Source organism: Taeniopygia guttata, chromosome 1, assembly GCF_048771995.1.
Source record: "Taeniopygia guttata chromosome 1, bTaeGut7.mat, whole genome shotgun sequence".
Lineage (NCBI taxonomy): Eukaryota > Metazoa > Chordata > Aves > Passeriformes > Estrildidae > Taeniopygia > Taeniopygia guttata.
Window position 1 is genome coordinate 67,884,800 of NC_133024.1, and position 17,412 is coordinate 67,902,211.

At 43.2% G+C, this 17,412-nt stretch overlaps 2 protein-coding genes across 3 annotated transcripts; one reads left to right on the top strand and one right to left on the bottom strand.

The window, feature by feature from the left end:
• Positions 1-248: 248 nt before the first annotated feature.
• On the top strand, positions 249-5,770 carry MTIF3 (mitochondrial translational initiation factor 3). 2 transcript variants are annotated; one of them, XM_072930479.1, is made up of 4 exons: positions 249-415; positions 2,394-2,857; positions 4,121-4,233; positions 5,498-5,770. In XM_072930479.1, the coding sequence occupies exons 2-4, from the start codon at positions 2,395-2,397 to the stop codon at positions 5,708-5,710; spliced, it is 789 nt and encodes a 262-aa protein (XP_072786580.1). In that variant the 5' UTR covers positions 249-415; position 2,394; the 3' UTR covers positions 5,711-5,770. The 2 variants fall into 2 exon arrangements, with proteins under 2 accessions (XP_072786580.1, XP_002192512.5); XM_002192476.7 differs by having other exon boundaries at positions 256-415; positions 4,088-4,233.
• Positions 1,834-11,732, bottom strand: GTF3A (general transcription factor IIIA). The gene is given in 10 exon segments (XM_041716642.2): positions 1,834-5,903; positions 5,905-6,009; positions 6,265-6,324; positions 6,419-6,648; positions 7,032-7,115; positions 8,279-8,352; positions 10,418-10,506; positions 10,706-10,802; positions 11,185-11,285; positions 11,490-11,732. Coding segments are annotated over 10 exon segments (1,134 nt in total). The 5' UTR covers positions 11,724-11,732; the 3' UTR covers positions 1,834-5,843.
• Between the last annotated feature and the right edge of the window lie 5,680 nt (positions 11,733-17,412).

Below are 17,412 nucleotides of genomic sequence, written 5' to 3' on the forward strand. Positions count from 1 at the left end.
GCCCCAGCTGCGGCTCTCACACCCCCGGCAGCACAGCGAAGGCACAGCGGGAGCCACCGAGCCGCGCAGGGGAGCAGCAGCTCCCGGCAGCGGCGCGCACGGAGCCGGGCACGCCGCACGCCGGCCTGGAAATGCGGGAGCACACAGGGACCGGCCACAGGGACCGGCCACAGGGACACACGGGCCCGCTCCCGCCACGCGCGTTCGCGCGGCCGCCACCACGGGCACGCGCGGGGCGGGGGCAAGAGGCGGAGGCGCCCTCGGAGGAAGAGGAAGAGGAGGAGCAGGAGGAAAAGGAAGGGGGAGAGGCGGGGCGTTCCGCCACTGCCCGGAGACTGGGGCCGGTTTCTCGGCTGCTGCGGCGGGCCGCGGCCGGCGGTTCGGCCTGGCCTGGCCCGGCTCGGCCCGGCCGCAGGTAAGGGGGTCTCAGGGAGCCGCGGGTCGCGCACACGGGCATGCCGCAGGCACGCGCAGCGACCTCCGCGACACGCAGAGCCGGGAAGGTGGAGGCGACAGGCACGGTCACACACCCACGTACAGCCCTCCTTCCCTGCTCACCGGAGGGACACCCACGGGAAGCAGGCCGCCTCCCACGGGACGCCACCCCCGTCCCGTGACGGCCGCCCGGCATGGGAAGCGCGGCTGCTCCCGCGGCTCCCAGTGTGCCCGGAGCTGCCCGCTCCTCAGAGCTCCCACCCAGCGAAGGCAGCCGGCCTGGCCAACACAAGGATGAGCGAGATGCACAATGCGAAACACTCGTGTCTGCCGTGTTAGGCAAAGAAAAACCCTTCCATAGAAAAGGATTTTCTTTTTTTCATACAGCTATGGCTATATTTATTAATTTAAATAGTGTCAGAGAATGAAGGAGAATATCAACAATACCATGTGTTTAGCAGAGCAAGGTCCGCATTTCCTTAAAACAAGCTGCTGTTCCATTGCTGAGATACTGTTACTTAATTTTATAAATCAGTAGCTCTCAAAGGCAAGCCAGGCTCCTTTGAATGGAAGATGAATTTAATTATATCATTCTATAATGGAGCAGTGATGCCAAGATTGAGGACCAAGTCTGCAGTGCATGATCCAGAGCTGTTTTATAAAACCATTTAAAAAATAAGGACATCATGGCTTTTGTGTGGCTGTGCACAAAGATACTTGAGTGTTGGCAGTGGGTGTTCAGTCATAGGGCTGTAGTCAAAGCCAGACAAAAACCTGTTTTTACAGGGAAGACAAAACACTGGTTTTACAGGTATCTGGACTGGGCAGAGGCAGAGTCCAGGGCAGGAAGGGAAGGTAGCTCTAACAGCTGGCTTTTGGCTGCTGTGGAAACCATCTTATTTCTTCTCTGTGCCCTGTGGCTAGCTTGAGTTCTGGATCCAGCTGTAGCACATAGTTGTTACGAGACTGCCCTGTTCATGAACTCATCTCGTTCCTTCTTCAAGCAGTTTGCATGTACATTGTCCCTGCTGCTGAGGTATGCTATCCATGCCAGCCTCCACACTGTCCCCTTTTCAGACTAAGTTTATTCACAGGCAAGTCATTTTACTTGTTCCTGTGCTAACACTGATTAGAATTATAAATAGCTTTTTATCCTTGCTAATGGTTTACACTTTTTCCATGTGTATGTATGCACATGGCTGCATGTTTACACCATGTCATATATGTGTATATATATGTGTATACATTTATGTATTTATAGAGCAGAGTCACATTCCCTCCTGAGCAAAAGGGGTCTCACTCTTGCCAACTTCTGTGGTATATGACACGTTTGGTTTCCTGCATCATCCTTGGCTTTTCCTGTAATTGCTTCCTTTTAAATAGGAAAACTGCAGAGAATACTCACAGATTGCTCTTTATTTCCAAAGTTTTTTGCAGCTGTTAGAAAATGGACGGTTTCTGAAGACTCAAACAAAATGCAAATAATGGGCAGCTGCAGCAAAATTGCCAGAGGAATTTCATGAACCAGGGAAGAATGGGAAAAAAATCCAATGGATGAAATGTCTCAAAGATGAATTTCAGTAGTCTTTAAGCATGGGTATATTTGGAAGCATGCTAGAAAGTTTATAGCTTCATGAGTACCATGTCAGGATAGATGCCTGTAACTATTTAGATTAAAAATTTAAAGTGAGGAGAAAGGAACTAGAAGTGTTAGATTCTTTAAAGAAGTTCAGGCTCAGATTTGAGGATACTGAAGGTAACATCAACTCAAACATTTTGCTCATTTGGTCAAATCCCTTTGTTACTGTAAAAGGACTGTTGATCAACGATTCCACATAGTAGCACCATGTATCGTTGTAAGAGTAGTTACAAACACTAGGGTTTACTGAACTGAGGTCAAGTCTTTCTAATATAACTAGAAGAATCTGATGGGATGACTTTTTTTTCTTCTTCCTTAGAATGAGTGCCTTGTGCACAATGAAATATTTATGCCAAGTGACCAGAAATGAGAACAAATATGCAAAAAGGTTCTTTGGTACTCTTCTGACACAGACAGCACAAAAGTGGCTCTTTTCTCCACTCTGGATAGTGATACCTGACCCTAAGAAGTCAGCAGTGTTTGGGCTTACTCAACCATTTTGTACAGATGAAAAATCTCACGCACAACAAAAAAGTAAAGCAGCATTTGGAAGTGTTGGGCGAAGAATTCCCTATCGCATTTTGCACGTAATCGGCCAGGATGGGGAGAGCTTAGGAAACATGCACCGAGCAGAGGCACTCAGACTTATGGATCAAAATGGCCTGAAGCTGGTTTTGCTTCGTGAGAATGTAGAACCTCCAGTTTACAGACTAATGACTGGGCAGCAGATTCACGAAGAACAGCTTAAACGTGCAGAGAAGAAAAAAGCAAGTCCAAAGCCAGGTATGTGCACTGTAAACACTACAACACTGAGGACTTTGAAAAATGCTGCATTAAAAGTGGTTTCAAGAGATTAAATCCTCTTACTTGTATTTGTGTAAATCCAAAGCAATGTCACGGCAGTCCACGCTATTAAGGATTTGCAGTGGTGAAAATAAAATTTTGGATTAGTCCAGTCTTGCACAGAGAAGCCTTCTATTGACCTCTCAGGATTTGCTATTTTGGCATCTCCTGACTTGTTAAAAAGTATCTTTATTTGAGTGAATATAACTAGGCTGTGGTTCCATGAGACGCACTGAATTTCTGTTCTTTTACTAAGGCATAGAATGGCAGGCGGTTTTCCAAACTAAGGACCACATACACCAATATAATTATATAGTTTGTCACCAGTAGTCATGAAACATTTTCTTCCTCACTTGCTGCTAGGAAGACAAAGTCTGGAGCTCTTTCTTGTACAGAGTAAGAGAACTTTTTCAGTATTTAACACTTTTCAGTTTGTTTTTTTTTTTTTTTCTTAAGACTGCCTGCTCTTTACTGTTTGGCAAAGAGGTTTTAGAAAAGGCATGTGACCTTGTATCCCCTCATATCCTCAGGCTAACAAAGATAGCTGTGCTTTGGGTACAGTTCTAATTTTAGAGTAGTGCATTATTGTGGTAGTGAGTTGCTCTGTTCAAGAAACCAGAATTATTGAAATAGTAACTACTTTAGAGAAACTTGAAGGAGGAAGAGACTGTAGATTGTTCAAATATATTACAAGGCATTCTCGTACTTCCAGTTGAATATTGCACTTCACCATCCAATAAAATGGGCTTGAGATGAAGAGCTATCTAACATCAGAGCTTTTACCTTTGGCTGTCCTACATGCCAAACACAGGAATTTGCACAATAAGTCTTTAATTCCAGATCCAGTGTTTACCTGTTTGTTAGACCTACATTGTGGATCATATGAACAAGACTGTAATTAAAAATACCTTAAGCCTTCTGACCCTGATGAGATTTTTCCTGTGTGCCTCAAACATGCACTCAGACTCCCATTTGCAGCAGTGAGTGCGAGAGTGCACCACCCTCTTAGGTGAGAGTGGTGCATGCTGAGACAATGAGATCTCTGCTCTGAGAAAGCAGCATGGGAGGAGGGAGTCGAGCAGACAAAGCACCATAAGCTGACAAAAGACAGCAACTAGTACAGGTTTGTCAAATGTTAAGCCAACAGAGTTTCAGTTCTGTTTTAAACAGGGGTGGTTCAGAAGGAGTTATCCTTTTCTTCAGCTATTGCCAAGAACGACTTAGAGACCAAGACTAAACAGATAGCACAGTGGATTGAAAAGCGACACCATGTTAAAGTTACCATCCGGCAAGCAAAAGGTAGCAGTACAGACATGGTAAGTGCACTCCTGGAAGTTGGACCAGTCAATGTCATTAAATAGCTGCAGCTGTATTGACCCTCCTTATTGGGTACTGCCACAATTTTTAGTATCTCAGTGAAGATCTAGGTCCCATACCTTCCTTAAGCTGCTCCTGTTCAAACACTGGTGAAGTAATCCCAGAGAAACAGTTCAAATACCATGCTTCCTTAAGAATCCAGCTGCAGTACTGCCTTGGACAGCAGAGTCTAAGCAGCTCCTACTCCTATGCAGCACCACCCTATTAATGGGGCCAGTGAAATTTTCTGATCTATGACTTCAGCCAGTTCACCCACTCTGAAAACTTTAGCAGTGCAGTTAAAAAAAAATAAATCTGTATTTTAGCTGGATTATTTCACCAACAGTTCTTCTGGAGCTGCATTTATACAGCTTTGGCTAAGGTTAGTTGTCCATTCCTACATGAAAAACTATTGGAATGGTGTTCCAAGACTAGCAAAGCGAACATTACTAAAAATGTTAAGCAGCTGATGGCAACTTCCCAGTATAATTGCAAGGCCTTGAGATTTCACTGTCATTCACAAAAATAGATCTTTTATAAATACTCTGTAAGACATTTTTTTCTCCTCATCATGTGTGTAGTGAATTAGGTGTTCTTGACAATTGTCTCAACTAAATTGCTGGGGAAAATTGTGATAGCATTTCATCCAAAAAGAACAAAACTTTTTATAGGAAGTTAAATTCACAGGGAAAGAGTAACAGGAAGAACTCATGATGGGAGGGAACAAAACATTTCATGACATAGTCCTGATTTATACTGTCCTTACAGTTAAAAGCTTAATAATGAGATTAGGAATTCAGTGTGTTACATGAATGCACTGTTACTCAGTTCAATACTACCAGGTCTTGCTAACCTTAGAACAATGTTACCCCTTAAGAAAAAAGTCTCATATAATAACATACCTGAATCTAGAGGAAGAGGAGGGTGCAGTCAGATGCAAAGCATTCTAATGGACACCCTTAAAGAGCAAAACACTGTGAGTCAGCAGTACAGCCTAAATGTTAGGAAACGGCTGAATCCCCCTATAGTGACTTGCCTAAAACCTGCTTATGAGTAAAGAAGAGTTAGGCAACGACAGGCTGAAGTGCTCAAACTAGGACTTGCAACTAGCTTGTTTCAGCTAATAGCTAAGCTTAACAGGTCATGTTATTACAGAGCAGCTTGAAATATTTTTCTACCTGTATTTGGGCATTCATTTAATTCCATTTTTCTCCTCCTTTTTAGTTCATGCTTTTTGATCAAATTTTGGAGACTGTGTCTGAGAAAGCAACTTACCTTTCCAAACCAAAAGTTGCTAGAGAAGGAGTGAGTACCTGTATTTTCAGGCACATGTCTGACAAAGAGTTGAAAGAACACCAGAAGATGGAAATCAAGAAAAACAGTACAGTAAAGAAAGATGAAAACGAAGATCTGAAATCAAATGAGTTGCATCAATGACTTTCTGAAGAAGTGTAAACAATATGTATTTATCCAAAAAATAAAATTTAAGAAAATTAACTTTAGTATCTAAAGTTATTGTTGAGCTTTGTGATGGTGATTCCATGAAGAACACTGTCCTGGTTAACCTTTGCTACAGAGTCCGAATTTCAACAGCTGGTATTCCATTTTCCATGAGCTTATCTGCTGTCTTGCAGATAAGACAGCATCACAACCTCATCCTTTCCTGGCTGCGTTTTAGGAGGAATGTAACCACTGAGATGAGAGGCTAAGCTCCTCTTGGGACCAGAACGTTTTGCCTGGCAGAAAAAGATCCAGAATTAGTAAACGTATATATCTGTGGAGCAGAGATACTGTTGTGGTGGGGAAAAAAGAAATCAGTGTAGAGGACAGGACTGCATTAGCTAAAGAAACTTCATAAATTAAGAATCTCACAAATTACCTAGATTTTCCTGTTTTTTCCTGCTTGAAGTCACATTCTAAAACAGTAACATTTACCCTCCTCTGCAGTGACAGGGTAGGGGTGAGAAGACTTTTCCAAGAGTGTAACTTACTTTCAAGTTCAGCTTTCTCTTTTCAGGATCATGTACAACTGCATGCCTTGCTAGGCTCTGCTGCAGTTACAAAGAGTGGGGGGGAAAAGAAAAAGAGTTGAGTTTATATTTTCAGATAATGGGATTCAGATCAGAACAGTTAAAAAACACATACCTTCATTGTAAACACTTTTCCACAGTCTGGATAATCACAAGAGAATGGTTTTTTCTCCTCATGGAAAGAGAGGATATGACTTTGAAGGTTAAATAAATTTGTGTAAGTTCTTCCACATCCTTCTCTGGGGCAGCGGCAGACTTCTCTCTCCACAGCATGTGTCTTTTGATGCTGCTTGAGGTAATCCTTCCGTTTAAAAGTTTTGTTACATTCACTGCAGACTATTGGCTCTAAGTGGGAGAAAGAAAGGCAGAGTATAAATAAAAAATTTCTTACAGAAGATCAGAATCAAACCCTAGTGGTCTATTAGAACAATGGTAACATCAACACAAAATACAAGAAACGTATAGACTTCAGGAGGATAATGCAGTATGAATTATCTAGATCTGAAATCCTACATAAAAAATTTTTTTGTTAACTGAATCACAAAGTTAGTATACTGAGCAGAATTTTCATCAAAGGTCTAGCTGGAGTGACAGCCACTTTACCAATAAAGTTAGTAGACAAGTTTGGGACACACGGATAAGTTGATGAAGTGAATACAGCAAGGACTCCAGATTAGCAGTTGGTTTCCTATTTGTATCATAAGTTTACTAAAGCATTTGGAATTTACCTGCATGACTGACTTTATTATGTTTCAGAAGCTCTGTCCACGTTTTTCCTATATACGAGCAGTTTTCCTTCTTGCATGCATAGCCTGTTGGATGGGACAGATGTTTACAATCACAGAGGGTCTGGCAAACAGTCCAGTTTTACAAGGGGCAACTCCACTTCCAGCATTTGAAAATTAAAAGCCAGTAATTCCTTCTCTCTTCTCATATTGCACAGTAATGGGATAAGAGATAATAAACAATCAACACAAATTAGAACAAGAGAAAATCCTAACAGTTTTCAATAAGAAACCTTGTATCACTGACACCAGAGAGGCTGTAGAAGCCCTAGCCCTGGAACCATTCAACACCACTGGATGTAGTCCTCAACATCCTGGTCTAACTGGCCCCATTTTGAGCAGGGAGCTGGACCAAGTGACCTTCAGAGATCCTTTCTGACCTAAATGATTTTGTGAAACTCTCTCTCCTTGCTCCAGTAAAGCTACTTCCTCCCAGCCAGATGCTTTCTCTCAAATAGATTAAAATAACTAGGAATATATATTACTTCTATATAAATATTTGTCCTGCATATTAAAAATAAATACTGACCATGTAGTAGTATTCCAGAGTCTAAAGAGATTCTACCATTCTATCAAGCAGGCAGGAACCACAGAAAGTCGCCACTATTTAAATCCCAGGACCGGAATCCTCAAAAACCTACGAACAAGTCCTTGTCTTAAAAAAAAGGAATCACTGTATAAACCACAGCCTTCTGGTTACTCTTCCTAGTCTGTTGGGTTTACTTGGTTTGGTTTTGGTTTTTTCCTATCACTGGAAAGCTGGTTATTGTACATGGCCACATTATGATGATTTCACTTAAAAGCCTCTCACATAGGTTAACAACTAAAAATACACATGGTTCTGCCAAGGCTCCATAGGAAATCTGTGGCAGAACTGGCCACTGAATCTAAACTCTGGACATCTAGGCTAATGCCTTTACCACCAGCCCATCTCCAAAAGATGAATTATTTGCAAGGAACCACCTCAGGAGAAGAAATAACTGAAGAAATCCTGAGCTCTGCTCAGACTGCCACAAACACACCACAACTGAACACTGCAATGCCCCGCAGTTATATCCCACTTATGGGTGTTCTTGTCTAGTCCGGATCACAAGGCCCAGAACACTTTCAGATTCCATGCATACTCTGCACTGGAAGTAATCCTTTTTCCTTTGCTGAAACACAACTTAAGAAAAACCAACCAGTTTTACCTTCGTGTATCTTCTCATGTCGCTTCAGCTGACTTGGAGTAGAGAAACACTTTCCACATCCTTCTTTATTACATCTAGGTACAAAATAGTAGTTTCATTTCTTTCACCATATCTAGGTACTTTTTGTTTAGTCAAGAACTATTAAAATTAACAAAATAATCCAAGTTTCCCTTCAACTAGAGAACTGTGTGTGTCCCCTCAGCTTGTAAAAGTAAATTCCATGATAGTTTTTTAATAGACTTGGATGACTTTGAGAGTTAGAACTATAGTATGATTTCCAAATATACAGCAAGTTGAGCTTTAACTGAAGAGTCAAGCCTTGTATCATCTCTACACAGCAGGCTCTTCAAACACAGAAGAACAAAAAGTGGAAGGTTTAAGTGGCTTGTGCAGAACCAGCAAAGCACTGACATTTTTGTCTGTCATCCAACCATAGTAGTGCATTTCACTGAAGTGTAATGAACACTCGTGTTAAGTGTGACCCACCTGTAAGAAATACAAGACTGAACTTTGCTTTTAGTAGATCTATAGTCATGTGTTACCCAAATGGAGCTGCAATGCATCATTTCTAAGATTAGTGTCCAAGTCTCTCCCCTTTTTCTAGGTACTGCTCACTACTCAATGTCAGCCAAGTCACTGCTTCTTACTGGGAAGTAAAGGTAGCTGCATTTTTCATTACTGTGCAAGCTCTTATGCCTGTATTTCAAACTATGAACTAAAAACTGGGGGGTGGGGGGGATGTTGTGTTATTTTTTATAAAACTGCTGGAATGCTGACCTGCCGATCAGTCCGCGTCTCACAAAACAGGATGGGACCCTGACTGGCTGCAGACTTAGGATTTATTATCTGTCTGTATCATACAAGCAAAAAACAAGAGACACAGAGAAACAAACATCCATGCAAATCTAGATCAAAGACAAGATGGCAGCTTATGCAAAGCCTTTTTCTACATATTCTTTGAACCAACAGCATAAAAGAAAAGGTGCAAAGTCATTATACTCTAACTAATAAGAAAAGGACCCACGTGGATTTAACATTAACAAAAGGGCTTCTATGAACTTCAAACAATACACAATAATTCATTATATAAGATTGAAACTTTTTCTGTCTTTGCAAAGCATATATCTAGGACTTTTCACATTTCAAACTACCAATAAGTTCTTGTTCTTTCTTGTTCCTTATGATAAATATAAATGTATTTACTTGGTTCTTATTTTCCTAGTTTGCATGAGAAGGTTTTGAAATTTCCCAGACTTTCTTAGTTTTATGTCTACTTTCTGGGGCCTTTTTGCACTTTCTAAAATCTTTTACCTTTTTATATTCCTACAACTCCCCCTCTCTTTTTTAGCTCTAAACTATCTTTGACTTGTCACTTAATTACTACTTTGTGTTACACAGTTTCACTATTGTATATATTTATTACCTTAGGAAAAAATGTTACAAAATTTTTATATGAAGGTACTTTTCTTGTTTGCTTTAAGTTCTATAACTTTCAGTTAAAGCATTATCAATGCTGTGTAAAGTCAGGTTTAGTATTTGTATCACGTTTTGACAAATCTTGACTTTTCTAAGGTCTCAATTTAAAGGTTAAATTTGTGAGTTACTCTAATTCAATTGTTTCTGTGAGGTTTTACAAAGTTTTTGTAATCTTCTATATTTTTCTCTTGGACAACAAAAACTTCTTTGATCAGTCTGTAATTTGTTGTGAACAATGACGTGCATAAGATATTATCATCAATATTAATACTACAAGATTCTACTTAACTTGCAAAGTTGCTTTGACTAGGGAGCTAAGCTCCACTCATCGAACATATTGTTTAACTATGTTTTTTTGGTTTTAATTTTAGATGTTAAGTCTTTAAAATTTTGTATACTTTTGTGAACTTTTGTAGACAAGTATACTTTTGTATACTGTTTTACCTTTTTATATTCCTACATGCTGAAGTTACCAAGTCACCAAGACTGTTGCTCAAAACATACCACTGAGCAAAGGACTAATACAAGAAATATACTTGCAGCCCTGACTACAAACTAATTTCTTTTTTTTAGAGCCACATCAATGAAAAGGCTGAGAAAATGCACTTATTTTCATCTACAGTGTTTAACTGTTAAAGTTCAGTATTAAAATAATCCACATACTTGAAGGGAGGTTCATTGGTATGGTGACACTGATGAACTTTAAGTTGTTGATGCTTCTTGAAAGATTTGTTACAGCCTTCAAAGTCACACTATTGAGGAAATGAAGTTATCATTAGAGACCAAATAATGACAGTTCAGTTCATGTGTTTGCTTAAATCCCAGTCATGGTATTTGAACTTATACAAGTATCACATAATAACAAGTTGAAGTATTTCACCGGATACACAAGAAGGAGCTTGTTTAGCCTCCACTGAACAGTGCAAAGTGGAGGTTTGTGTGCAAACTCACCACATACTGCTTTTGCTGATTCTGATGCTTGCGCTGAACGTGCTTCTTCATGTTTGACTTTGTTCCAAATTTCTCATTGCACCCATCAGCTGTGCACCTGGAAATGAACTGCATTTTTTATCACTGCTGTCACACACTGACTTGTTCCCGAGGCAGATACAGAAATCATTGTACAAGAACAATACACAGAAGAATTACTGAAACTCACCACTCAAATACAGAAGTTTGCTTTGAAGACACTAAAAGCCAGAGTCCAAGTAAGCCTTTTAATAATGTATTCTTGGGGGAGATCTGCCCATTCCTTTAAGCATTTGTTACAGATGACTGCCAGAATAGGGGTTTGATCCCACCCTGCGTGCACACTGTTATGGCAGTGACCATGACACCAAAGGCATTCATGCCCTCTACCACCGCCCTGTTTTAACTTCCTTTCTTTACGAAAAACCACACTTCAGCTTAAGTAAAATCTTGGGCCTTACTTGAACGGCTTTTCCCCGGTGTGTGTGAGGAGGTGTCGGGTGAGGTGGAAGTCCCTCGTGAACCCTTTGCCGCAGCCTTCATAATCGCAAACATACGGCCTCTGAAAGAGAGGAGCTGTTCCAGGGCAAGCCCAGCCCCTCGGGGGCCCGGCAGCCCGGGGAGGCCGCTGTCAGCGGGATGCCCCGGCCGCAGCGGCACGTTGTGGCACCCGAGGAGGTGAGCGGCCTGCCCGGTCCCCAGCGGGGTCACCGCGCGGCCCCGCCGCAGTCACACAGACACTTCCCTCCAAGCCGCCGCGGCTCACCTCGCCCGTGTGCCGGCAGAGGTGAGCGGACAGCCGCCAGGCCTTGTTGAAGGTGGCGTCGCAGCCGGGGAAGGAGCAGATGTAGGGGCGGAAGGGAAGCCCGCCGCTGCCGCCCCCGCCGCTGCCGCTGCCGCCCCCGCCGCTGCCGCCGCCGCCGCCGCTGCCGCCGCTGCCGCCGCCTCCGCTCCCGCTGCCGCCGCTCCCGCTCCCGCCATCCTCCTGCGCGCCGGCCATGTCGGAGGGCACGTCACCGGGCAGGCGGGGCGGGGCGGCGCGTGCTCGCTGAGGCGGGCGCGGGGGGCCGAGGGCCGGGCGCGGGCCCCGAGCGGCTCCGCGGGCAGAGCATGTCGTGTCGCTGCGTGCCGGCAGCCCCCTCACAGAATCACAGAATGTCCTCGGGTGGAAGGGAGTGGCAAGCATCATCGAGTCCAGCTCCTGGCCCTGCACAGCACCATGCCCAAGAGTCGCACCATGAGCCTGAGAGCGTTGTCCAAATGCTTCTTGAGCTCTGTCAGGCTGGTGCTGTGACCACTTCCCTGGGGAACCTGTGCCAGTATCCAAACACTCTCTGGGTGAAGAACCGTTTCCTACTGTCCGACCTAAATCCCCTCTAACACAACTTCAGGTCATCCCCTCCGGTGCTGTCCGTGCCACTACAGAGCAGAGATCAGTGCCTGCCCCTCTCTTCCCCTCTCGAGGAAGATGTAACTGCATTGAGCTCTCCCCGCAGTCTTCTCCAGGCCAAACAGACCGATGGCTGAAGAGCAGCTCCTCACAAGGCTTCCCCTCCGCACCCTTCACCATCCTTATTGCCTTCCTTTGGACGCTCTCTAACAGATTAATGTCTTTCTTATATGGTGGCACCCAGAACTGCCCCCAGCACTCGAGGTGAGGCCACCCCAGAGCAGAGCAGGACAATCCCCTCCCTTGCCCGGCTGGCCATGTTGTGCCTGGTGCCCCCCCTAGGACACGGGTGGCCCTCCTGGCTGCCAGGGCACTGCTGACTCTTGCTCAACATGCCATTGACCAGGACCCCCGATCCTGTTCCATGGCACTGCTTTCCAGCGTCTCATTCCCCACCTAGACTGTATGAACCAGGGCTGCTCTGTCCCAGGTGTAGAATCCAGCTCATGGCAGAGGAGATCCAGTCATGCAGAGATTAACATGTCTAATTCTGTGTTCTTTGCCACACATAACAGCCCTCCTGCAGTTTTAGGGACGTAGGGGCTCTGCTGCTTCCCTCAGAAGCATTTAATGACTTTTGCAAAAAGCAAAAGTCCTGGAGCAAAGACTCTCTGAGCAGGTTTGGTTTGGCTCACTGCCTTGCCTGATGTTGAGTCTGCATAATGCTGATGAGCCTCTGGTCCAGACCAGGGGAATCTCATGGGCTCTGACATCAGCCTCTGCTGGATGCTGCTTACCACCTGCCCCAAAATTTGTGTGTTTTCAGCCTGGGTTGTTTGGGATCCTATGGCAGATGGCCTGACACTCTGGCCTATGGTCCTGCTGTGTCCCCAGGCCACCTGAGGGCACAGCTAGAGGAAGAGGACATGAGGCTAAGTTGAGCTGAGGGTCTGTGATATCTTGCCTGGCACATTCCTGGTACAAACTTGGAGCTGAGGGAGCTGGAGTTGTTTAATCTGGGGAAAAAGAGGCTCAGGGGGTACATTATAGCTCTCTACAACTGCCTGAAAGGAGTTTGTAACCAGGTAGGGGTAGGCCTCTCTCTTCTTCCAGGTAACAAGTGAGAGGACCAGAGGAAATGGCCTCAAGTTGTGCCAAGAGAGATTAGATTGTATATTAGGAAAAAAAAAAAAAAAAATCAGGAAAGGGTTGTCAGGCATTGGAACAGGTTGCCCAGGGAGATAGACGGCTGAGTCACCATCCCTGAAGGTATTTAAAAGATGTGTAGATGTGGTACTTGGGGACATGATTTAAAGGTAGACTTGGCAGTGCCAGATTACTGGTTGGACTCAATGATCTTAAAGGTCTTTTACAACCTAAATTATTCTATGAACACATCATCTGCTCTATTTTGCTCTATTTGAGTTTTCACACAAGCTTTATTTTAGGTGACATCCTCCATCTGCTGCAATTCTCCCCACAGAGTCAGTGTGAGGAACAGGGTAAGAAAGCTGGAATATGACTGTGACAAGGGAACCATCCTGTGGAGAAAAAATACTCAATCCTTCTTCCTTGTTTGTGTCCTCAGAGCTGTAAAGCCTGAGCTGATGGCAGTGCTTGGAGCAGGCTGGGGAACTGGGAGAGGAAAGACAGGGGGAATAAGGGTAAGGAATCTAGTGTATGGGGACTAGGGGACAGAAGGGATGTGTGAAGTCAGGTGGCAGGAGTGCCAAAAGATGGGAAACCTAATAGCTGTGCACAGCACATTGTGAGAGGGAAGATGCTGGCCCAGAGCAGATCCCCATGGCCCCCGGGGATGTTTCTTATCTCACTCATGTGTAGCAGGATTAAGGAGAGGGCTGCATCAGTCAAACCATCAAGCAGCAATGGCAAGAAATCAGCTTCTTTTCAGTGGGCAAGTCAGTCTGAAAATAAAAAAGCTTCTAACAAATACTAACCAAAATACATAAAAGAAAATGTTGCTGTGGTTTTGGTTGTTTGGTGGGTGTTGTTGTTGTTGTTTTTGTGTTTTTTTCGGTTTTGTTTTTGTTTTTTTTCTGGGAATTGCAATAAAAAACAAACCAAAAAGTTAAAAAAGAAGTTACAATGTTCCTTTTTTGAGAACTTTTTTTCCCTTTCCTGTGAAAGCATGATATTGCTTCAGGCCACTCTAAAACCTAAAACAGGTGAGGAAATAGCATGCAAGGCAGAAAATTTTGGAAATGTTGCTATTGGCTATACAAAGAGCAAACATTCTTCACATTGGATTTTGTGCTATGCAATGCCAGTTTGAGATTTCAGCAGAGTCCTCTGGGAATTTTAATCCAGTTTTGGAAATATATAGGTAGTGGGTGGCTCAAGGCTAGAGGGCTTCTCGTTGTGTTGTATTTTTGATGTCTTCTGACTTGGCTATGAGAGGGAGGATTTTGAAGAGTCCTCTAGGAGAGCTAGAGCTAGAAAGAGAGTGGGTTGCCTTTCAGATTAGTTGTTATAATTTTCCACTGTAGGAGGTGAAAGGTAAACTTGCTAAGAGGTAGACATATGCAATGGAGAAAAATTAAATCTGAAGATAAACATTTCCAGAGCAAGGTCCACACTGCAGCTGATAAATGTTAATAATCTGTAAACTGAAAGGGAACGAAAACTCAAAAAATGAGGCAGTTCATTTCCTCAAGAAAAAGCAACACAGAACTACTTCATATACATGTAAAACACACAGAGGGTAGTAAATCACTCACACTTTGATTGAAACTATTTATTTAAGCCATGAGGATCTACTCAGAATTAAGTATCAATCAGGGAAAGACTCCACATAGTGCTGTGAATACTCATATCCCTCTGAAGATCTGCTGTGAATGGGCCACATATAATTTTCTAACAAAGGCTGTTTCATTTTCCTATCCCACCATTCTGTTATAAGTAGTGCTATTTACCTCATCTCCAAGGTAAGTTGCTTCTCTTTGTGCAGCACAGTTGAAGTCAAAAGATCTTACGTTTATGAATATTATGCGGAAGTTATTTGAATTAATATTAAAATGAAGATAAATATGTTTAAATGTGCATCCAGAGTAGCTCTGTGATTGCAGAAATTATTCCCCTGCATAAGAAACTTTGGAAACTGAAAGATGACTTTTTTCTCTAGACTTATTGCAAGCTGAATATTGTTTGCTTGAGGCACCATAGCTAGAGGTCTCTTGGCATGTTCCAGTGGTGGTGGGATTAAGCAAGACTGTGATTTAAGAATGACACTAACTACCGTTTATGTGTTCTGAGCTGGTCCAAAGAAGTTTTGTGACCATGACTGCATTGGTTGTTCAAAATCCTGCAATAAAACCAGACATATGTCTAAAAATAAAAAGCCTTTCTACTTCTCAGAGTAAGGGGAAAAATTGTGATGAAGCTGGCAAGAGTTGTCAGGAAACTTACTGCATTTTTTTGAGAAGTCCCTCAATTATGCATGATGAACTGTCACCTATAAGGTAGGACAGAGGAAAAATATAGCAAAGAAGAAATTCTAGTTTTTTTATTATACAGGTAAATCTACAAATGTGGATGAAAAAAGCAGGGGTTGAAAGAAGGGTCCTGGTGGGTGGTTGCACTAAGAAGGATCAGCCCAGACACACTGGAAGTACTTCCTGTGTGTCCTAGTTTAGGGCAAATTTGGGAAAAACCCTCTGAAAGGAGCCCCCAGGAAACAAATTCCCACGGCCCTTCCCCACTTACCTGGTTCAGGGAAAAATTTCTTCTGAGAGAGAAGTGGAAAAGAACCTGTTTATTCAATGAACAAAGCACTCTCCAGCACTAAAACAATTAACAACACCAGATGACAACAAAACTCTTTCACTACTTTGAAGAGATGAACAAATCTAGAAAGTTTTTCCTGGGAGTGGTTGCCTGGGTCTGGACGCTGGGGATTGCTCTCCGGCACTGGGGATGGCTGCTGCAGATTACAAAGTGCAGGCTCCTGGTGTTTTTTGGTGTTTTCTAGATCTCAGTCTAGAGCAGGTTGGATGGTATTTAGGAAGAGGAACAGTCTAGGGAAAGAATTGGACTGCTTAGCTAACTTAACTAGGAAGCAAAGGCAAAAGCAGAAGCAAGCAAAACATGTAAGTAGGCAAAGCAAGCAAGCAAAGCAAGCAAGCAAGCAAAGCAAAAGCCAGCCAGCCAGCCCTAGCCTTTTCTAGACAGCAGACCATGGGGGGAGGTGAACTAGATGATAACAAGGCAAAACAAACCTTCACTTTCAGAGTCAGTTCTGAAAGCACAGAACATAATATCAAACGTAAACAGAACACAGGATTGGAGATACAAACACTATAACGTCACCCTAGGACATTGTGTCTACTGTATTACTGCTCTAATATTTTCTGCCAGTTTCCCCTGCTCCAGTCTATTTGAAAGGACCCCAACCCTTTTTTCGTCCTCACAACAATCACTTTATTCTTTCCTTCATCAGGTGTGGGCTCAGTCTTCCTTTTTTCCTAAATTACAAGCCTGCCACACAACTAAGGGAGTGTAGAATGAAGTACATGTGAATTATGCAACCTGGATGCAAGAGGTGAACTGCAGTCAGGATAATATTTTCTTCATCACTCTGTTTACTGAATTATAGCTGGCTTGTAATGGTGCCAGTGTCCTCAGGAGCCCTTTCTAGGGATTTCTGGGAACTGCAAAAACATGTTAGGAAGAGGATGGAGTTAATCAGTTGGGCTTTCCTGCTGCTATATTCAGCCCAGCAAGCTGCCTCTGACAGATGTTTCTGCTTTTAGGCCACAAGGAATGTTATTGACTGGCTTTCCCTGTGTTCAAGAAGCATGTAAAGCTATCAAAGGCTTGTTTTCCATAAGAGCATTTTCTTGTCAGGTGATGTTTTTCTATCTCAGGCACAGTGGATTTTAATGAATTTCTCAATAGACTGATTCCCTGAAGACAAGAAGCAGAGGAAATCTGCATTAGTTGATTTTTCCTCCTGTCTCTGGGAAGCATGGGATGTAAGGGGTGATGAAGTTGCACAGCAGAGCTGTTGGGAGCAACACACAGAGCCCTGTGCTGCCCATCAACCCTCCTGTCAACTAGCCTGACCCATTTCATTTTTTAAACATTTCTGTATGTCCTACAAAGCAAATTAAAGCCAAGTCCCAGGTGTTCCTTACACAGTTTGAGGCCAGTCAGTTCATATTGCTACCTGGGTCCTGGATCTCTACTAGTCTCCTATGACTTGCATGAAAAGAAGAGAAAAACCTGACTCTGTAATCTGGATCCAAATGAGCTCTGGGTGGAATGGAAAAAAGGACGACTT

What these genes read in the sequence shown, in the direction of transcription:
- MTIF3 (XM_002192476.7), top strand. Translation starts at nt 2,395, where the DNA reads ATGAGTGCCTTGTGCACAATGAAATATTTATGCCAAGTGACCAGAAAT. An exon ending in AAAAGCAAGTCCAAAGCCAG is followed by an intron (nt 2,858 to 4,087) that starts GTATGTGCACTG and finishes TGTTTTAAACAG; the next exon opens with GGGTGGTTCAGAAGGAGTTA. An exon ending in AAGGTAGCAGTACAGACATG is followed by an intron (nt 4,234 to 5,497) that starts GTAAGTGCACTC and finishes CCTCCTTTTTAG; the next exon opens with TTCATGCTTTTTGATCAAAT.